This window comes from Leopardus geoffroyi, chromosome C2 (genome assembly GCF_018350155.1).
Source record: "Leopardus geoffroyi isolate Oge1 chromosome C2, O.geoffroyi_Oge1_pat1.0, whole genome shotgun sequence".
Lineage (NCBI taxonomy): Eukaryota > Metazoa > Chordata > Mammalia > Carnivora > Felidae > Leopardus > Leopardus geoffroyi.
This window is the reverse complement of record NC_059333.1, coordinates 152,206,456-152,229,766: the sequence shown is the minus strand read 5'-3', so window position 1 is coordinate 152,229,766 and position 23,311 is coordinate 152,206,456. Positions and strand designations below refer to the sequence as shown.

At 40.3% G+C, this 23,311-nt stretch overlaps 1 protein-coding gene across 1 annotated transcript in view; it reads right to left on the bottom strand.

Moving 5' to 3' along the window:
- The window catches only part of SCN10A (sodium voltage-gated channel alpha subunit 10), a 94,341-nt gene extending 72,760 nt beyond the window's left edge, over nucleotides 1-21,581 (bottom strand). The window contains exons 1-3 of the mRNA XM_045436521.1: nucleotides 21,312-21,581; nucleotides 19,941-20,068; nucleotides 16,832-16,912 (exon numbers count right to left, since the gene is read on the bottom strand). Of these exons, the coding sequence (XP_045292477.1) occupies nucleotides 16,832-16,912; nucleotides 19,941-20,068; nucleotides 21,312-21,581 (479 nt within the window). The remainder of the gene's footprint in view (nucleotides 1-16,831; nucleotides 16,913-19,940; nucleotides 20,069-21,311) is intronic.
- Between the last annotated feature and the right edge of the window lie 1,730 nt (nucleotides 21,582-23,311).

The following is a 23,311-nucleotide window of genomic DNA, read 5'->3' as shown; positions in this document are numbered from 1 at the left end:
TTGACGGATATTTCTGGCTTTTCAGATCAAATGCAGATCCAGAAATTATGGAGAGCATTCTGAAGACTATTTTCAGTGCTTCACCAGAGAACGCCAGCCTAGGCTGAACACCACCCAGCGCTGGAGGGTTAAAGGTCGCAACCCGGGGGACAAGAGCTGATGCAGTCACGTCCTCTTTCTGGCGGCACTTGGCTCCGAAGGTATTTCTTCGTGTTCTGTGGCGGCATGTTGATGTGATTTTTTAAAATGCAAAAGATATTCCTGATGAAGGAAGAAAATCACTGGGTATTGAGAAAAAGTCAAGCTCTAAGGCCTGGAGCTGTTTGCCCCACTTCCTCAGTTTTAAGATATCCTGATGCCTACTCATTAAAAAATCTCGAGGTTAGGTCCTAAAGGCAAAGATCCATACTATTCAAAATCCTGAATGTATTACTAAGACACATCGCGTGTATTTGGAGAAACGGTCATTTAAAAAGGTTTTATCCCTTATTTTATTTTTTTATGAATATAATTTACTGTCAGATTGGCTCCTGTACAACACCCAGTGCTCATGCCAACAAGTGCCCTCCTCAATGCCCATCACCCATATTCCCTCTCCCTGCCCCCCATCCATCCTCGGTTTGTTCTCTGTGATTGAGTCTCTTGTGGTTTGCCTCCCTCCCTCTCTGTTGGTAACTATTTTTTTTTCCCCCCTTCCCTTCCCCCATGGTCTGAAAACACTATAAGCCTTTTTGGTTTGCCAGCCAGAGCAATTCACTGTGGGAAAACAGAACCTCACTTTGATTTCAGCCCTGGAGGCTGAGGAAACTCACACTGTGAGGCCACAGTTTGTATTCACAATTTCCGCTGTGTTGCTCAAAGGCAGTTCAGGGTCTGAAGGCATGCTTGTGGACCCCCACTGTTTTCCACCAGTAAAGGGTGTACTGCATTTGGAAGGAACGTCTTTCATTTGTACAGTGATGCCTTTCCTTGCTGACCGCGTGGCTGGAGCTTCTTCGGTACCAATTCAATGTATCTATTTTTTTTTTCCAATGGTGGTGAAATATACATAAAATAAAATTTACTGCCATCACCATCTTAAGTATGCAATTCAGCGGCATTAAGTACATTCACAACATTGCAAAATCACTACCACTCTCGTCTCCAGAACTTATTATCCCAAACAGAAGGTCTGTACTCCAACCACTCCCCATTCCTCCCTCCCCTGCTCCCTGGCAACCTCAATTCTACTTTCTGTCTCCATAAATTTGCCTACTCTAGGTACCTCATCTAAGAGGAATTATACAAATCATACAATTCGTCCTTTTGTGTCTGGCTAATTTTACTCAGCGTGATGTGTTAAGGTTCATCCATGTTGTAGCATGTGAATGCTACATGAATGAATCTCATTCATTTTTAATGCCAAATAATAGTCCATTGTCCATACAATGCATATATCACATTTTGTTTATGCATTCATCCGTCGATGGACATGTGGGCGGTTTCCTACCTTTTGGCTCTCGTGAATAATGCCGCTATGAACATTGGTGTAGAAGCTAACATACCTTTCTAAAGTTTCCAAGCTGATCTTTAATTAATTAAGCCAGAAGTCTCTTCTTTTATTTTTTTTTTTAATTTTTTTTAATGTTTATTTATTTTTGAGACAGAGAGAGACAGAGCACGAATGGGGGAGGGGCAGAGAGAGAGGGAGACACAGAATCTGAAGCAGGCTCCAGGCTCTGAGCTGTCAGAAGTCGGACGCTCAACTGACTGAGCCACCCAGGCGCCCCTATAACAGTCATTGAGTTTAAATGGCAGTCACATGATAAGAAATCCAGTGGTTCTGTTAAAGGAATTCTACCAATTTCTTCCTGCTTTCTTTCCAACTACAATATTTGTCATGGATTTGGAAGCGGGTTTCATGTCTTGCCAGCAAGGGTGTAGGAGGAATGGGCACACTATAGTTTTTGATTCTTTTCAACCTTTAACATCAAATTTGGCAATTTGTACTGGAAAGCCTGATTTCGTTTTTGTACTAAAAATAGTCAACTGGTTTAAAAGTGAGGTCAATAAGCTTTGTTGGAAAATACTATGGCAGTTTGGGTAGCCGATTATTATTATTTGATGAAAATGTTATTAGCAGGTAATAAACTGGGAACTAGGACAACAGGTTCACTGATCCAATAACATTCAATGATCATCTTTCGTTGTCATGCTATTTTCTCATTTATTTTTTATCTGCTTTTGTGAGATTATCCACATCCATCGTCCGCTTGTCTCATGACCTGCAGATTCCAGCTTTGTATTTATGACAGAGTCCATTCATTATTTACATTCGCGACCTTATTTCATATTGTGAGGTTTACTTTTTCTATTTTCATCGCTATTGTTGTATTTCTGCAAGCCACTTTTGAAATGATTCCATTTTTTGAACTGTGATATCAGGCAATGCAAGTCTAACAAATGTGAACAGTAACTGTCAGATGACAATCAAACACATTAGGTAGAATAAGCCACCCATGATCAAGTCCATGTTAACCAGTAGGAGCTCTCAGTCCTTGAAACACACACACTGTTTTTAAGAACCTGATAAGACAGAAATTCTATGAAAATTACGGTCAGTCTTACATTTCAGGCTTTTAAATTATCTGCGCTTTTCCTTCTCAGTCTGTCAAATGGTTTAGAGGCTAATGATTTAGAGACTTGGGACCAACAGAGATCCCTGGATAACTTACTGAGAGACACTGTAGGGGAGGGAGAGACCTGAATTACTGTGCAAAACAGAGTGAGAGGAATCTGGAGTTCCAGGGAACAATACCGAAGGAAGACAGTGAGGTAGAGACATGGAAAAGCAACCCAAAGGGATAATTTATGAGAGAATATTATAAAGCAGCCTCATTTACCAAGATGGATCAAATGAAATACTGGCAAGTTGAATCCAGCAATGATCAAGCTGGAGCCATTAAAACTAGATTGGCGGGGCGCCTGGGTGGCGCAGTCGGTTAAGCGTCCGACTTCAGCCAGGTCACGATCTCGCGGTCCGTGAGTTCGAGCCCCGCGTCGGGCTCTGGGCTGATGGCTCAGAGCCTGGAGCCTGTTTCCAATTCTGTGTCTCCCTCTCTCTCTGCCCCTCCCCCGTTCATGCTCTGTCTCTCTCTGTCCCAAAAATAAAAATAAACGTTGAAAAAAAAAAAAACTAGATTGGCAAATTTATTAATGTAACCTTCTATATTAACAGATGAAAGAGCTAATGATAATCTTAATAAAATAGAAATATTGATAAAAACCAACACCCACTCGTAATGAAACTCTTTTTTACATCCTTCACACACTTTCAATTTTTTGAAATTTAAATCAAAGTTAGTTAACATATAGTATAATAATAATTTCAGGAATAAAATTTAGTGATTCACCTCTTACAAATAACACCCAGTGCTTATCCCAACAACTGCCCTCCTTAATGCCCTCACCCCTTTAGCCCATACCCCCCCCCCAAACCTCTGTAGCAACCCTCAGTTTGTTCTCTGTATTTAAGAGACTCTTATGGTTTGTCTCCCTCTCTGTTTTTATACTCGTTTTGCGTCCCTTCCCCTATGTTCATCTGTTTTGTTTCTTAAATTTCACAAATGAGTGAAATCATATGATATTTGTCTTTCCCTGACTGATTTATCTTGCTTAGCATAATACACTCTAGTTCCATCCACGTTGTTGCAAATGGCAAGATTTCATTCTTTTTTTTGATCGCTGAGTAATATTCCATTGTGTATGTATATACCACATCTTCTTTATCTGTTCATCAGTCAAAGGACATTTGAGGCCTTTCCATACATTGGCTATTGTCGATAGTGCTGCTATAAACATTGGGGTGCATGTGTCCCTTTGAATCAGCACTCTTATACCCTTTGGATAAATACCTAGTGCAATTCCTGGGTCGTAGGGTAGTTCTATTTTTAATTTTTTGAGGAAGCTCCATACTGTGAAACTCTTTTTTTAAAAATATATTTATTTATTTTGAGAGAGAGAGAGCAAGAGCAAAAGAGGGACAGAGAGAGGGGGAGAGAGAGAATCCCAAGCAGACTCTGTTCTCACACCACAATCCCACATGGGGCTCAATCCCAAGAACCATGAGATCATGACCCGAGCTGAAACCAAGAGTTGGACGCTTAACTGACTGAGCCACCCAGGTGCCCCATAATGAAACTCTTAACAAACCAGAAGTGGAACAAAATTTCCATAACTTGATAAAGGCTAATTATAAAAATCCCATAATCATCATGATAATAGTGAAAATTAGAAGCATACTTTTAAAAATCAAGAGCAAAGGAAATAACACTCATTACTGCAGATTCAATTCAGCATTGTGCTGAAGGTCTGGTCAGTTCAGTAGGACAGGAAAAGCAAACAAGTGGTATAAGACTCACAAAGAAAGAAACAAGTTCATCATTATTTGCAGACGATATAATTGTTGAAATAGAAAACCCAAGAGAATCTACAGGAAAATGTTGAACTTGTTCAGGAGCTCAGCAAGGTTGTTGGGTGCAAAACCAATAGGTAGACATTAATAACATTGACATATTTTAGCAATAAAAATAAACACTCAAAAGGACAACCACAATGATAATGTACTTAAGGATAAGAAATGTAAGTCCTTTACTTAAGACATAATGTTATAGGGGCGCCTGGGTGGCGCAGTCGGTTAAGCGTCCGACTTCAGCCAGGTCACGATCTCGCGGTCCGTGAGTTCGAGCCCCGCGTCAGGCTCTGGGCTGACGGCTCAGAGCCTGGAGCCTGCTTCCGATTCTGTGTCTCCCTCTCTCTCTGACCCTCCCCCGTTCATGCTCTGCCTCTCTCTGTCTCAAAAATAAATAAACGTTAAAAAAATAAATAAATAAATAAATAAATAAAAAGACATAATGTTATAGAAGAATATAAAAGAAGGCCTGTATAAATTGGGAGATACGCCATGCTGATGTGAGGAAAGGCTTGACATCATAAATGTGGCATTCTCCCAATGGTAATAAATAAATTCAGTGGATCTGTACTCGAAGTTTCAACAGATTGGTAAGAAAAAAGCTTGAAAACATGACCCTTCGATTGATATAGAAAAGTAAAGAGAAGGAAGAACTGATTTTCTTTTTTTTTTTTTTAAGTTTATTTATTTATTTATTTATTTATTTATTTATTTATTTATTTATTTTCAGGGAGGGAGGGACAGACAGAGGGAGAGAGAGAATCCCAAGCAGGCTCTGCTGCATCAGTGCCAAACCTGACACAGGGCTCGAACTCATGAACTGTGAGGTCATGACCTGAGCTGAAAGCAAGAGTTAGACACTTAACTGACTGAGCCACCCAGGTGCCCCAAGAACTAATGATTTTCAAGAAGGTAAATAAGGATGGGTGTTTTGGTCAACCAGATCAAACCAGATCAACCAGATCAACCAGATTATCAAGCATTCAGATCAGTGTGGTGTTGACTGACCGAGTAACAAATAAATAATTGGGAGAAACAGACCTGAGTATGCATGAGAATCTGGTGCAAGATGGAGGTAGTAGAAGGAATCACTTTGAAACAATGATCCATTAAAAATGGTGTTGGGATAATCCACACAGAAAAATATTAGAAGCTTATCTCAAGCCATGTGTGTGTGCATTCAAGTCTAGGGGGTGGTGTGAAATATCTAAATGTAGAAAGAAATATTATGATGCTTAGCAGAAAATACAGAATACCTTTATGGAATACTATATAGCAGTAAAAAAAAAAATAAATGAAATAAGTCTACACGTATCCACTTAGACCAGTCTCAAAATCACAGTATTGATTTTTAAAAAGCATCAGCTAAACACTGTTATTCAACATGGCATTGGAAGTTCTAGCCTCAACAATCAGACAACACCAAGGAATAAAAGGCATCCAAATTGGCAAGGAGGAAGGCAAACTTTCACTCTTCACAGATGACATGATACTCCAAATGGGAAACCCAAAAGATTCTACCAAAAAACTGCTAGAACTGATCCATGAGTTCAGCAAAGTTGCAGGATATAAAATCAACGCTCAGAAATCAGTTGCATTCCTATACACCAATAATGAAGCAACAGAAAGAGAAATTAAGGAATTGATCTCACTTACAACTACACCAAAAGCCATAAAACACCTAGGAATAAACCTAACCAAAAAGGTGAAAAATCTATACACTGAAAACTATAGAAAGCTTATGAAAGAAATTGAAGAAGACAAAAAAATGGAAAAATATTCCATGCTCCTGGACTGGAAGAACAAGTATTGTTAAGATGTCAATACCACCCCCAAAAATCTATATATTCAAGGCAATCCCTATCAAAATGACACCAGCATTCTTCACAGAGCTAGGACAAACAATCCTAAAATTTGTATGGAACCAAATAGCCAAAGCAATCTGGAAAAAGAAAACCAAAGTTGGAGGCATCACAATCCCAGACTTCAAAATGTATTACAAAGCTGTAATCATCAAGACAGTATGGTACTGGCAGAAAAACAGATGCTCAGATCAATGGAACAGAATAGAGAACCCAGAAATGGATCCACAAACGTATGGCCAACTAATCTTTGACAAAGCAGGAAAGAATATCCAATGGAAGAAAGACAGTCTCTTCAGCAAATGGTGCTGGGAAAACTGGACTGCGATATGCAGAAGAATGAACCTGGACCATTTTCTTACACCATACATAAAAATAAACTCAACATGGATGAAAGACCTAAACGTAAGATAGGTAGTCATCAAAATCCCCGAGGAGAAAGCAGGAGAAAACCTCTTTGACCTTGGCCGCAGCAGCTTCTTACTCAACACATCTCCAGAGGCAAGGGAAACAAAAGCAAAAATGAACTACTGGGACCTCATCAAAATAAAAAGCTTCTGCACAGCGAAGGAAACAATCAGCAAAACTAAAAGGCAACCGATGGAATGGGAGAAGATATTTGCAAATGACATATTCTATAAAGGGTTGGTATCCAAAATCTATAAAGAACTTATCAAGCTCAACATCCAAAAAACAAATAATCCAGTGAAGAAATGGGCAAAAGACATGAATGGACACTTCTCCAAAGAAGACATTCAGATGGCCAACTGACACATGAAAAAATGCTCAACATCACTCATCATCAGGGAAATACAAATTAGAACCACAATGATACCACCTCACACCAGTCTGAATGGCTACAATAAACAACTTAGGTAACAACAGATGTTGGCGAGGATGCGGAGAAATAAGATATTTTTTGCACTGCTGGTGGGAATGCATACTGGTGTGGCCACTCTGGAAAACATGAAGGTTCCTCAAAAAATTAAAAATAGAACTACCCTATGACCCAGCAATTGCACTACTATGTATTTGTCCAAGGGATACAGGTATGCTGTTTCGAAGGGACACATGCACCCCAACGTTTATAGCAGCATTACTGACAATAGCCAAAGTATGTAAAGAGCCCAAATGTCGATTGATAGATGAATGGATAAAGAAGATGTGGTATATATATACAATGGAGTATTACTCGGCCGTCAGAAAGAATGAAATCTTGCCATTTGCAACTACGTGGATGGAACTAGAGGGTATTATGCTAAGTGAAATTAGCCAATTAGAGAAAGACAAATATCATGACTTTGCTCATGTGAGGAATTTACGATACAAACAGATGAACATGGGGGAAGGGAAGCAAAACTAATATAAAAACAAGGAGGGGGACACAACATAAGTGACTCAAATACAGAGAACAAACTGAGAGTTGCTGGAGGGGTTTGGGGTGGGGAGATGGGCTAAATGGGCCAGGGGCATTAGGGAGGACACTTGTTGGGATGAGCACTGGGTGTTATACATAGGGATGAATCACTGGAATCTGCTCCTGAAATCATTACAGCACTATATTCTAACTAACTTGGATGTAAATTAAAAAAATTAAAAATTAAAAATTAAAAAAAAAATTAAAAAAGCATCAGCTAAAGTGCACACAACATGGCATCATTCATATTCATTTGAAAAGACACGAAACAGTACTTTATGTGTGCGGTGCCAGGGAAACATTCCCCTGTTTGCCATGGGTTTAGTTTCATTTCATGTGTTCCTTTCTAGGTAGGAAAATATTTATCTTTCCACTGTGCTTTTCCCTGCAACCAAATTGCTGTATTTTGTCAAACGTTTCCCCAGATTCTCAGTATGGTTAGTGACGGGCATCCTAGGGCCATCAAAGGGCCTTTTGAGTGACTCTTTATGAGCTTAGGAGGTAGGTATGGTAGAATATCCCCCTGCATTTTTCATCTCCAACTGGGCTCCAATCTGATATATCCTTCCCCTCTGACTGCAGTGAATCTCCAGTTTCTTTCTTTTTTTTTCTTTTTACTTTTTAAATGTTTATTTATTTTTGAGGGGGGGGGGAGGGGCAGAGAGAGAGGGAGACACAGACTAGAAAGCAGGCTCCAGGCTCTGAGCTGTCAGCATAGCGCCTGACATGGGTCTTGAACTCACGAACTGCGAGATCATGACCTGAGCTGAAGTCAGATGCTTAACCAACTGAGCCACCAGGGCGTCCCTCCAGTTTATTTCTGAGCGTGCATGCATGTGTGCACACACACACACACACACACACACACACACACACATACACACACATACACATACACATACACGTATATATATATGAAACAAGCAGATAGATAGGCAGGCAGGCAGTCTTTACCAGCAGGCAGCAGTATAAAGCTAAAGTTTCAGGGATGTATAATGTCTGGGGAGGGAGATAAGAGATGGGAAACGCTTGTGTCCAAAACATTGTATCAAGAACAGGGTGGTAGGAACCAGCTTCTGATTCCTCACTGGCTATGATCTCCTCAAGAATACACAGCATGATCTTTGTAGCCCCAGTCTATCCCAGGGACATTTATCCTTTTCCTTTGGGCTCCCAGCAACCAACGGCTGTTATCAGTTTGCATTTCAAAAATAAAATCTGGAATCTGATCATTTTCATGAGGCCAGGATGCTGAACATCCTCCAATACCTGCCACATAAGTTTCTAGAAATAAAACCAGAGAGGTAGATTTTTATCTCTTATGTATATATTTTTTCAACGTGTGTTTATAAAAGAAGCTTTGTCAGCAATTCAGTTCATGCAAAATCTGATAAAGAATGAATTTAATAATAGTGGGCATGGAAATTGGTACAACCTTGGAAAACAGTTTGGTGATATCTCAAAAATTAAAACCGCATGTCCCTTTGACCCAGTCATTCCACTTCTGAGAATTCGTCCCTCACATGTACCCATGTTACTGTGCAAAGATATGAGCAAGGAAGGATACTCACTGAAGAATCGTGATGGCAAAATATGAGGATTATCTTGATTAGGGCCAACATAAATGCCTATTAATAGGATAATAGTTAAATAAACTTGGCCTTATCCATGTAAGTGAAATCTATTCAATTTCTATGGAACATAGGCTGGTAGGATTTTTGCTGGGATTTCATTGACTCTGTAGATTAATTTGGGTAGCACTGGCGTTTTAAGAGCTGGTGAGTCTTCTAATCCCTTCCTTAACATGAGATATTGTTAATTTTTTAAATATTCATTTATTTATTTTGAGAGAGAGCGAGAGCGCGTACGTGTGTGAGCAGGGAAGGGGCAGAGAGAGAATACTAAGAAGGCTCTGTGCTGTCAGCGCAGAGCATGATGTAGGGCTTGGTCCCAGTGACCATGAGATCATGACCTGAGGCGAAATCAAGAGTTGGATGCTTACTGGACTGAGCCACCCAGGAGCCCTGAGATATTGTTAAAGTTATTTGATGCTTCTAAAATTTCTCTCAGTAGTGTGTTGTTATCTTTCACTATAAATGTCTTACACATATATTTTACAACAGCTTTTGGATTTATTATTTCTACTGTTTTTCTATTTCTTAACTTGCTCTTTTTTCTTTTACATTATTAATTTGTTTTCCTTTCATTTATTTTATTTTTCTTTTTTTAGCTTTATATCAGGTGCTTAAATAATTCTCTTCATTTTATACTGATATAAATATTCTCTGCTTCAATACTATGGATTAACCCCTAAATACATCTTTAACCTTATAGGTGCTGGGTATAGTTTTTAAATTTTTTCTTCCCTAGAAATTCTATAATTTGAGTTTGTAGTATTTTTTAATCTAAGAGTTTAAAGGTTTTCAACATTACCAAATGGAAAGGCCTTTCTTTTTTTTTTTCTTCTAATTTTATTATTACTTTATCACAGTGTGATGGGAGAATGTTGCCTGTATTATTGCTGAAGTTTTGTTGTGATTTAACATTTGGTCAATATGTATGGCAGTATATTCTCCATTTTTCCGGGAAAATGGAGTTGGATATATATTAATCAGATGTGTTTATGAATTACATATTCAGGTCATCTATATCTTTACATACTTTTTAAACACTTGGTCTGTCATAGGCAGAAATTAATTATACTCTCTGGTCCTTGTAATGTTTTTGTCTATTTACCTTTATACTGTTATGGTTTTAGATTTATGAACTCCGGCGCCACATTATTTGTTGCAAAGACACACATTACTCTTTTGGATTATTTTGCATTACAAAGTGTCATTTTCATCCTGTTTAATGAGTTTTGGCTCAAATTTCACCTTCTTTTATATTCACACCTCATGTCCCTCCCTTCCTGTATGCCTTTGCTTATGTCTTTGTCCATCTTTTTTTTTTAAGTTTATTCATTTATTTTGAGAGAGACAGAGAGAGAGAGAGAGAGAGAATGTGGGGGAGGGGCAGAGAGAGAGGGAGAGAGAGAGAACCCCAAGCTGACAGAGCAGAGCCCCACGCGGGACTCAATCTCGTGAACCATGATCAAGAGTTGGACACTTAACCGACTGAGCCACCCAGGTGTCCCTGTCCATTCTTGAATTTTGACTTCTCCATATGACCTGGAGCAGTATACTGTTTATTCAACATACCGGATATTGCTTTGTTATGTCACATATTTGTGAATATGTGTGATTTGTTTTTGGAACAGAGGAGTCAAATCCATTTATATTTATTGACATGACAGATTTGCTTGATCTTTGTTTATATAACTTCAAGTTATATATTTAATAGTTTTTTAAAAATATGGTCTTGTGAGGGGCGCCTGGGTGGCGCAGTCGGTTAAGCGTCTGACTTCAGCCAGGTCACGATCTCGCGGTCCGTGAGTTCGAGCCCCGCGTCAGGCTCTGGGCTGATGGCTCAGAGCCTGGAGCCTGTTTCCGATTCTGTGTCTCCCTCTCTCTCTGCCCCTCCCCCGTTCATGCTCTGTCTCTCTCTGTCCCAAAAATAAATAAACGTTGAAAAAAAAAAATAAAAAAAAAAAATATGGTCTTGTGTGACATGTTTGATTTGCTTCTTGTGCACAGACGATTCTAAACTGAGAACAGTGTTTATTTGAGTTGTATTGGTTGCCTTTATAAGTACAAATTCGTAATTATAACTAAAACCGTGTAGTGCATTTTCCTTAGTACACTATCTATATAATATCTCTTCTTTCCATTTGTTGACTCTCTTTCTTTTCCCACCCACCTTATGCATCACCTGATTGTGTTTAATCGTACGCTTTTGGTCCTTACCTTTCTACTGTTAGATAGAATCATTTTCCCTTCCTTGATTTGTCTACTTTAAAGAACACTCTTCCACTTCTTGCTATTACAGAAGCAGCAGCAAGTGAGCGTACCCCACTCCCACGTTCTTTCCTCTTTCCACTCCCAGTTATTGTTACTTGTATCACGTCCACATTTTCAGGGCCTCTGTGGTTTTAGGGGGTAAAATGCCTCCATCGTCATTTTTATCCCTCTCTGCGGGCATCTCCTTTAACAAGTCCTGATGAGCTGAGTCATTTTGCCAGGCCTCCGCCCACTTTTGGCCTTCCGAGATTGTTTTGACATCTCTGTCCTCTGTGCTTTTCTTTCTTCTTCTCTTTGTTCTTGTATATTTATACCATTCTTATTCCCATGCTGTCATTTTATTGGCGTTCTGAGAGGGTTGGGGTAAAACGTATGCATGCTATCTTCCATATTTAACCAGAATCCCCAAATAACTCTTACTTTTGAAAGAAAATGCTTTGCCTTAAAAGTTCAAAATAAGGATAGAGATTTTTACATGCTATATGATCTCAGCCTATATATAGTTAAGAAAACTGCAGGCCCCAAATGGTGCCACTTAGAGTTCCCAAACCAGGGCTTAAAACCCAATCTTTACGGAGTTTCCATCTCCCCTTGACTGGTCAGTCAGGAAATTGTTCTTTCTATCAGCACCAAAGAGTCTGTCACTGGGGTCCTCTCCATCCCCAAAAGAAAGGTGAGGTGATCTACATGAGAAGACACCTGCTTTTTCCCCTAACAAGCTGCCTCCTCTGGAAGAAACCTTTTCCTTTGCTAATAACTTTCTTACCCTCATTCCCCTACCTATAAAAACCTTCTACTTTGTACAACTCCTCTCTACTTGCTAGATAGGCTGCTGCCTGGTTCACCAATCATTTGATAAAGCCAATTAGATCTCCAACTTTATATATATGGAGAGAGAGAGAGAGAGAGAGAAAGGGAGAGACAGAGAAAGAGAGAGGAGAGAGAGAGAGAAGGAGAGAGAGAATAAGCTAAAATACCAACAGTGATTTCTCGACCTAATCACTCTCTTCTCATTTATATTTTTCAGTAGTCTGTATTTTACGCAATGGCCATTTCTAAGAAATCATTTTGTTTTTAAGCTTTTTAGTATGATATGTAATGTGCGTGATAAAAATGCGCATGGACCATAAATTAACTGTAAAATGAAAGCTTGCACATTAGCTTGGGCTACCATAAAAACACACCATAAACTGAGTGGTCAAAGCACAGAAGTTGCCTTCTCACCGTTCCAGAGGCTGGAAATTGGAGATGAGGGTATCTCCTGGCCAGGCTCTGGTGAGAACCCTCTTCTTGGTTTGCTAAGGACTGATTTCTTGCTATGTCCTCACATGACAGAGAGAGAGTCCTGGAATCCATTCCTCCTCTTACAAGGACACTGGTTCTATTGGATCATGGCTCTGCCCTTCTGACCTAATTTAACCTCGTCACCTCCTTAAAGGTCCCTTCTCCAATACAGTTACTTGGGTTAGGGCTTCAACATACGGGTTGGGGGGGGGTAGCATAATCCAGTCCATAGTGGCTGTGTGACAATTACTCATGTCACTAAATGGAACGTTATGAGCACCCCATAAGCCCCTTCCCAACTACGTCCTCCCTCCTCTGCCCTAGAGATTTTATTTATATTTTTACCTCCAAGTAAGTACCTCTAAACAAAATGGTTAAGTTCTGCTAGTTTTTAAATTTTGTATAAACAGAATCATACTTATGGAATCTTTTGTGTCTGGCTTTTTTCATCCTTGTTTTGTGGAACAGTAATTTACTCATTTTTATTGCTATACATTATCCCATTTTAAGAATATAAGAAGGATATTTAATGCACCAAAAATTTTTGGACATTTGGGTTGTTTCCAGTTTGGGGCTTTTATGGACAGTGTTCATAAACTTTCTCGTTGCTATATCCTGGTGCCCATACATATTTCTGTTGAGTTTATGTACCTAAGAGTATAATTAAGAATCACAGTATATGTGTGTCTTCACCTTTATTTGAGGATATCCACTGATTTCCAAAGATGTACAAATTTACATTTCCACTAGCGGTATATGAGTTTCTGTTGCTCCATACCCTTAATACTTGGTATTGTCACAATTTAAAAATTTTCCTCATCTGATGAGTAGATAATAATCTCTCAGTGCAATTTTTAAGTGTTTTTTTAAAGTTTATTTATTTATTTTGAGAGACAGAGAATGTGGGAGGGCAGAGAGAGAGGGAGAAAGAGAAAATCTCATGCGGGGCTCAAACCCATGAACCATGAGATCATGACCTGAGCTGAAATCAAGAGTCAGGTACTTAACTGACTGAGCCACCCAGGTGTCCCAATCTCTCTCCGTGTAATTTTAATTTGCATTTCCTTGGTTAAGAAAAAGGTTAAGGATATTTTCATATGTGTATTGACCATTTGGGTTTCTGCTTTTGTGAAATATCTATACAAATATTCTGCTCACTTCAAAATTGGTTGCTCTGATGTATTTCTAATTGACTTGCAGGATCAGTCTTCTGGATATAAACACTTTTTAGGTATATGTGTTGCAAATATCTCTTACTCAGTAGGCTTGCTTTTTCACTCTTACAAAGTTGCCTTCTCATGAATAGAAATTCTTAATTTTAGTAAGCTACAATGTATCAGTTTTCCCCTCTGTGGTTAGTGCTTCTTGTGCCCAATGTAATAAATCTTTCCCTAACCTGAGGTCATGAAGAAATTCTCCTTTTGTTTTTGCCTAAAAGCCTTCTGTTTTTGTCTTTCACAAAAAAAACTTTAACTATTCACCCACCTAGAGTTGATTCTTGTATGTGGCATAAAGTTGGATGTTCAAAGTAATTTTTCTATCGAGATACTGAATTCTCCAGCATCTCATATTGAGGACTGCCCTGTCCCCACTGTTCCGCGGTGCTGCCTTTAATGCAAATTCGATGCCTGTATGCGAGCCAACTATTCCATCCCACTAGTCTGACTAATCTTACCCCCCACTGCACCTGGTTTCAATTATTGGAGCTTTAGGGTACATTCGTACACCCAGTAGGGCCAGTTTTCTTCTCCCACCTTGATTTTCTTCCTCAAAAGCGTCTTGGCTATCATTTGCTCTTTACATTTTTATATAAATCTTAAGGTCAATTCATTGAGTAATAAAGAAAAAAACTTGTTGGGATTTTGATTGGGCTCGCATTAAATTCATTAGTCATTTTGAGGAGTCTTACAATATTGTGACTTTGAATCCGGGAATATAATACATCTCTCCATGTATTGGGTTTTCTGTCATATCACTCAGTATTTTTCATAATTTTCTTTGTAGAGATCTTACTCATACTTTGATAATCTTGTTTCTAGATACTTTTATTGTAAAATGCCACTGTAAATGGTATTTTTTAAATTTATTTTTTATTTATTTTTGTAAATGGTATTTTAAAAAACCATTGTTTCTTGCTAGATATAGATATGCAATTCATTTACGTATATTAATTTGTACCCAGTTACCTTGCTATGCTGTCTTGTTAACTTTAATAGTTTATCTCTAGATTATGTTGGTTGTTTTATGCACACAATTGTATTATCTGTAAATCATGGCATCTTTGCTACTTCTTTTCTTATTCTTTCTTTTCCTTGCCTTCCTATGCTGGCCAGGCTCTCCTTTACAAAGTTAAATAGAACTGATGAAACAGACATCTTTCTTTCTTTTCTTTTTGTTTCTGATCTCAAATGGAAAGCTGGCCATGTTTCACAATTAAGTATCATATTTTCTACCTCCTTCAGTGTCATTACCCTTCACCAGAGCACAGCCATTCCCTATATTCCTTCCTTTCTAGACATTTCTAATCACAAACAGATATCAAACTTTATCAAATGATTTTTCAGCATCTATTAAGATGACTACATGATTATTCTCTCTAATCTATTCATAAAATAAAACACAGGGGCACCTGGGTGGCTCAGTCGGTTGAGCATCTGACTTCGGCTCAGGTCATGATCTCACGGTTGACGAGTTCGAGCTCCACATCAGGTTCTGTGCTGACAGTTCAGAGCCTGAAGCCTGCTTAGGATTCTGTGTCTCCCTTTCTCTCTGTTCCTCCCCCACTCCCACTCTCTCGAAAATAAAGATTTTTTAAAAATTAAAAGAAAGAAATAAAGCATATATTGGACCCTTGAACAACACAGGAGTTAAAGGCACTGACCCCCTGCACAGTAAAAATCTACATATAAGTTTTGACTCCCAGAAACTTAACTACTAATAGCCTACTGTTGACAGAAAGCCTTACCGATAACATCAATAGTCAATTAGCACATATTTTGCATGTGGTATGTATTAGAGACCATCTTCTTACAGTAAAGTAAGCTAGCAAAAAGAAGATGTTATTAAGAAAAGGAAGAGAAAATACATTTACAGTACTATACTATATTTATTGAAAAAATCCATGTAAAAAGTGAACACGCACCAAACCCATATTGTTTAAGGGTTAACTGTATTTTCTATTGTGGCATGCATTAATGTTATAATCAGAAAAAATAATTTTTTTTAATTTAAAAGGTGGAAAAAGACACAGCTGTACAGAGTTCCTATTATTATACCAAAGGTACGTCAGTCTTGCACTGAGCTAGGGGCACCTCTCTCGGATTTGTTGGTGCAGGATGTTTCTGGAAAGGCCCCACTATGTTCTGAAACTACAGAGGTTCCATCTGCTAACCCAGGGAAATAGAATATCCTCAGGAATATTAAGGGCACTTTGAAGTGTATGAGCCATGATAGCATAAATAGCTTCATTCACGGGTAATTTTCTGAATATGTTCCAGAACCATTTGTTCTTCATTCCATTTCAATTTTGCTCCTGCCTCTCAGAGTAAGCCTTCCCTAAACTTGGTTGATGTGTGTACCTAGCAGGTGAATGTGGGGAGTGGGTGGTGGCAAGGCTCATCTGCCCAGGCCACCCCAGACTAATGAAATCAGACCCTCTGGGGCTGAGACTCAGGCATTAATATTTTAAAAATCTCCCCCAGGGGATTCCAAGGTTGAGAACCACTAATCCGCAGTTCTTCAAAGCTGAAAATCACATGTGTGTTCACAGAAGAAGGAAGTATCTAACCATCATAAAGTCTGCAATACTCAAACGAGACCAGCAGGAAAAAGACAAGAAAAAAAGTCACCAAGTGAAGGAAGAGACGAAGAGGACAGAAAGAGGAGGCACAGGAAGGACAGTGACAGCAAATCTACTCACTCAATTCTCTCTGGAAGCTCGGTTTGGGTCATGCCCACACAATTGACCAAAATAGTGACCGTAATAAATAAACTGAACCACCTGAGAGGGCTGCGTTAAGGAAAAGCTGAGAGTCGCCATGTTTCTCTGACATCATCCATGATCACCTTGACACTGAACTATTAAATTCATAGCTTTTAGCTAGGATCAGCTTTATGGTCTTGTCACGTAGCAAGTGCTGGCATTTACTGAGTGCCTATCCTGGGCTGGCTACTTCATCCACATTATTTCTAATACAACTGAACCTATAGGGAGCTATTCTATCTACATGTTGGAACTAAGAAAATGGGCTGAAAAAGCTTAAATAACTTTTCCTAGGTCATACAGCCAGTCAACCATGGTGCTGAGATGTGACCTCAGATTGTTTGATAACAGAACCCTGAGCAAGAAGGAAGGAAACAAGAATCCTTTCTCCAAAATGGCCTGCTGCCCAGACACCTTCATTTCACTATACAATATACTCTGGAATTACATCCAGCCAATGCCTCTTTTTTCCCCAAAAGATAAAGAAAATACTCCTAAGAAGTTAGAGGTAAAGGGAGGGTTACCAGCTTTCATGGGAATTAATTCAGTCAGATTGTTTTCCTGACTTAGCTGAGATCAGTCACACTGAGGAAACAGACCTCTGGCTAGGAATGGTGGGGGCAGGCACAGGAAGGAAAATGCTAGATCCAGGAGAAAATTCCAGAGAGGAAATTTCCAGGAGAAAATTCCAGATGGAATCAAGCTGTGGTAGACAACTCTGTATAAACAGAGAGAAGAATTTTCGAGCTTGCACCAAGGGACTACCACAAAGGGAAGGAGATAGTGAGGAAGGCGAGTGGAAAGGGGTAAATAGATGGAAAGAAAGGTTGGTAGAGAAAACCCAGAGATAAATTTCTCCCATTGGACATTTTTCTCAGGACTAGCGTGGGTTCCTAACAATTACTCCCTAAAGAAAAACAAAGCCCAAAGATAAGCTTGACCTACAGAGAGAGTGAACGACTCATCTTTCATCATTTCAGTTTGAGCAGAAGTATTTAAAGCTATTTTAGTTTTCTGTAAATGTCTTTAATGTGCCCTGTTTTACAGTTACTTAGGAACACGTCTATTTTGAAAAGGGAAATTCTGCTAATTAAACCATATTTTCCTGTTGACTTGCAATTAAATTAAGAAATGTGTTCACATGGGGGGAAAATGTTAACCCAAGGATTAAATTAAAATTGTATCTCCAACTCCACAAACCTTTAAAAGTAACGTATTAGGTATAATGTTACTTGTGGAAACATGCATAGAAAATTTGATTAGAATTACAGTTTTGGTGAGATATTAATAATAAGACACGGAGAATTCCATAGCTTGAAGAATATCTTTTGGGAGTGGAGCTACCAAGTTCATAAGATTTAAATACATAAATGCAGGCTTTTGCGAGAAGGAGACTCTCAACGGCTTTTCTGTCCAGCTATGACTCCATCCAGCAATTATGATTCATCAAATCTCAAGATGAAAAGAATATTCACTGGTCACTTGGCTCTTTAAAGGGATTTTATTTCTAATTAGCTGTTTCTTACAGCTAATTAAGATGTAACTCAACCAGGATGCGTGGAGAGGAGTTTGTATATTTGACGTTTTTCTTTATTTGTAGTTTTTATGTAATTGGATATGTATTAAAAAAAAAAACCACCCAAGTAGAGATGACATACTGAGTGAATAAATTACCTCAGTTCATTTCCATTAACTGCCTACTTACTTATCGCTGATACTGTTCTAGGCAGGATGCAGGCTGGACCTCTTAACTGGCTGTGTGACCTTGGACAATTTATTTAATGCCTTTGAATAATAGTTGCATCATCTGTAAAATGGGGATGCTAGTCCCTTCTTCAAAGATTTCTGTACCTGTGACCGTGATGATGCTTAGGAGGTATTTAGCAAATGGTAGCCTACTGTTACCATTACATATCCTTATATAGGACCAGAAAATCCAAGACTGAATTAAGAAAATATAACTCCCACCGCGTGGCCACGAAGGCAAAGAAAATATAATGCAAGTACACGGAGCAGCGAAGTTTCACACTGAGAGGAGTCCTTGCCAGTTACCCGCTCGCTGAGCGCTGTCCAGCAATCCAGCAAGCTGCCCCAGAATGGCAGGGAGAGAGCTCCTTTTATTGGAGTCTCCCAAGAAGAGGCTGGCTACCATCTGTCAGGCAGCTGAGGCAAGGCTGTTCTTGCAAATCAACCTCCTGGAAGCCAGGGCTGAATTTGTCATTAGGAACTTCCAATTTGGACAGTCACCAGGGAAGATCCTTGGAAACCGAGCCAAAGTCTCTTTTTTGACCTAGTTTGGCTTGCCTTGAAAAACAAAACAAAATAAACCAAAAACTGAAGGCAGATTCTGGAGCTACCTAAAAGCAGTTAATAAAACACAGACATTTGACTGATTTGTCTCTAACCATTACCATATTCCCCAGTGACATGAACCTTGGACTATTGACATTTTTTTGGTCTACTGACCTTTTTAACCTGCTTGCAGTTTGGGGGTAGCTTGGGATGTTGGCCGTGCCCCATGAGCAATGTGGTCCCCCTGAGACAATCTATGCTCCACCCACTGTGGTCTGTCCTCTTTGTCCTCTGGCAGGTCTTGTTTTTTTGCCCAATAAACAGCCACTTCCCAGCACGGCTAAGGCACAGAGTAACAACCCATGCTTATCTCATCTGCCCAAAGAACCCTCAGGGCCTTCTGACTGGTTATTATGTCGTGAGACGAGCAGGCCTCATATGGCAAAAATGTGCCTGGCTTTGCATCAGCAAAGCTCCTTCATAAGGAGGACATTTTTGGGGTCGTGCGTGCATAGGTGTGTCCCAACTAGTTTAGGTGAACCCAAACCCACCTGTGGCTTGCGTGAGCACCTCCTCTGTCTTGGGACTGCTATTGAACACACTAAAGCCACAAACACTTTTTCCTTCCAATTTAATGATTTCATTGTTTCAGGATTCCATTAGAGAAAACCTCTATTGCTAAACTCTGAAGAAGGTACTGAACACTGGGCAAAGCCTGATTCTAAAAGGAATCATGTGGAAGAAGCAACAGTGCAAAGGATATGAGTGGACAGACACTTTGATGGCTGTTCTTCTGATCAGGTTGAAAGGACTGAATAACCACAGGGCCCGAGTTGCACTAAACCGAGAAATGGTCCTCCCTTTGTTCAGCACCATAAACGTCTACAACAAAACAAAGCAGAAGGACCTACAGTGAGAAGCATGGTCTTCACACAACCAGGTTTTTAAGCATGCACCTTGTCATCTCGGGCTTGTGGGCAAGAAGGGTTCTGGGAACCATGCATCCATCAGTGGAGAGCCAAGTGGAAGGGTAGAGTTAGAAGGGATCAGGGATAAAGAGCCATATCCTCACCTTCCTAGCAAGACCCCAGTCCCCATGGTGACTGTGCATCAAGATGAGCCCATTAATAGTGCCCAGTGGGCAGGCAGCTGACCTGGGGCTGGTAGGATGCATCAGGCCCACAGCCAGGATTCTGGCAGCAGGAAGGTGGGTCTGGCTGCATTACATTCCTCTTCTGATCAGTGGATCATCCCTGGTGCTGGGGTACTCCCTCTACTCTCCATTTTCTAGGTCTCGCTTTTGAAACCCTCCACTGGTTCCCTGTGAGCATCTGGGAAGGTAAGGGCTCTTGGCCCATGAGAGGAGAGAGAAAGACATTCCAGTGCCTTTTTATTTTATCTGTAGACCATATTTGAGATGGCTAATTCGTGTCCCTCAACTCCCAAATATGCACACATTTTTTTTTTTTTTTTTGGCTGTGTGGAACATCTAAGACACAATACAAACAGGGAAATTGTCATGAAGCAGCTCTTACTTAAACTAGTGGTTCTCAAATGTTTTGATTTCAGGACGCTTTAACACTCTCAAAAATTATTGAGGACCCCAAGGAGTTTTTGTTACTGTTTATACCCTTTTGCTTATACTGCGTGTGTGTGTGTGTGTGTGTGTGTGTGTGTGTGTGTGTGTTACCCCCGAACCCACTGAAACGGTTTGGGGAACCCCAGGCGTTCTGAGATAATACTTTGAGGACCACTGGTTTAAACCATCCTAATTTCTGTTACCCTTCCATACTCTACCCCCACCTGCAACCTCAGGATCTCTGCTCCCCACTTGCAAAGAGACCCAACAGGAGATCCTAGGCCAGTGGTCATCCAAGAGAAGAGCCAGCTTCCTCTGAAAAATTTACAGCAATTGTTGCTTTTGAGGATTTGAGTTTAACTAGCCTCTCCCATAAATATTACAAAAACGTGAGGAGCGTCAAAGAGATGAGTTGGATATACTTGTCATTAACTGAGTCTAGCTGATAGCCACATCATCCAAGTGCAGGAGAACTCCCTAGGCTGAGTGGGGCAGAGGCTTCCTCTCCCAGAACTGAGAACAGCCTTTCAAGCCAGTCACCCTTACCCGGTGTGTGCTGTAGAAGGGGTCCAGATCCTCCAGGGGCTCCCCCACCAGCTCTGCAGGGAGATCACCATAGAACTTGGGCAGCTGGTTGCAAGCTTTCAAGTCTAGCTGGGGCCGAGGCTTCTCTTCTTGGTCCTTCTGCTCTCTGTGCTTATCTTTGGCTTTCTTTGCTGCCTGCTTGGCAGTAATTCGCTTTTCAATCTCCACCAGGGACTCTGGAGTGAATCGACGGAAGTTGGTAGTTTCCAGGGACCCAAAGGGGAATGCCATCTTCTCATTCTTTTTCAGGAAGAATTTATACTCTTATGAGAGTGGATACCACCACAGAGAGGTAACAGCCTGCCCGCTGGCCCTCTCCCTCCAGTTCTTTCCTAACTGACACGTTGATGCTAGAACAGCCTCCTGACCCAGTTCCTTCCTCAGTAACTCACACTGAGCTCTCCCCAGAGCCTTACTGCCCTGTGGAACTCTTGGGAGACTGTTTATTCCATCCTCCTCCAGGCATCTCAGGATCAAGCTATATGAGCTTATAAAGCATTACTCCTTCGTCTTTTGTAACACCACCACCACTGCCACCATCACCACTGCATGATTTAGCCATACTGCCCTCTCTTCTTGTTTCTATCACCACTGAGCAGTAGGCACTCTCCTGCATTCATTAAAGACTGGCTCATGTGATCTGTGGCAAAAACAATGCTAGTAAAAAGTTCCCCCTTTGAAAAGCATTTGTTAAAAAGTATGGAAGACATTAGCATGTTTTATTGTCCTTTTGTTATGCACTGGGTGCTTTTAAGAAGGGACAACCATTCCTAGATGTGACAGCAAGGGAGAGGAGAAAGCCCAGCTCCTTGGCACATGGCTGCATTTGCCAGCTGAGAGTGTGCTGTCAGCTGAATGCTCTAAGCTTGGCAGCATATTTGTATTTTTTTCTGTTCTTAATAAATCACAAGATTTAATTTTCCTAAACAGTTTTTTCTTCTTTGAAAAAATCGTATGAATAAGAGTTTGCTTATTTCCTCAAATGATTGATTCATGGGCCCATTTTTTGCCGTTTGTTTTCATCTAAGTGCACCCACATCTCCTGATAGCCTATCGATGACTTAATAGGTCATGATGATTTTAAAACTGTCCTATGGTCCCATAAGTTGGTAAAATCCTGATCTAGTACATGATCTCTAATGCTGCCAGACAGGATCTTTGGGACTCTGGTCCACCACGGTCCATACAAAACCTGAAAGGTACTCCAATGACTAGATTTTCTATGGGCTGCAATGTTCTCAGGAAGCTTGCCACCACTAGCACTAGTCTGGAAGCAAACAATGTTTGCCATCACAGATGGGTAGAGCAGCATATGTGGCATTCTTTCTACTTACTCTAGGGAAGTTAGATCTGAAAGTCCTGCAAGAGTCATCCATCCTCTTAGTTCTCTGCAGTCACCATTGGTTCTGTGGATAATCTCGCTTTGCCACCTGCTCTAGTGCAGTGATCTTCAAATGCCAGTGCACAGTATGGTGCTGCACCAGCTGCATCATTGTCACAGGGGACGTGAGTTAAGATACAGATTGTTGGACCCTACATGCAAAGATTCTCATTCAATAGGTCTAAGGTGAGATCTAGGAGCTGCATTTTATAAGCTCATAGCTGAAGCTGTTGAAGGTGTTCTATCTTTGAGAGGCAATGGAAGCCAGTGCAACTGTGGACATGAGATGGAGTGAAGGTCAGGGTTACAAGATCAGGGTAGGATTTGATGACCTGCTCCGACAGCTCTACAGTCTAGAGGAAAGTCTTCCTGGATTCTGGAGGCAAATCAGAAGCCAGTGTTGAGCGTATTAGGCAAGAAGTGACCTGGCATCAAGTGGCTGGGTGTTATTGTTGAGTGACCATCCTAAGAAACTGACTCCTCACAGGTTTTGTTGAGTCCTTGGGACCTCCACCCTTCTGTTATCAGAATTAGGGCAACCACTGGCCAGAAATTTCAGGGAGCTCATACTCAATGGACA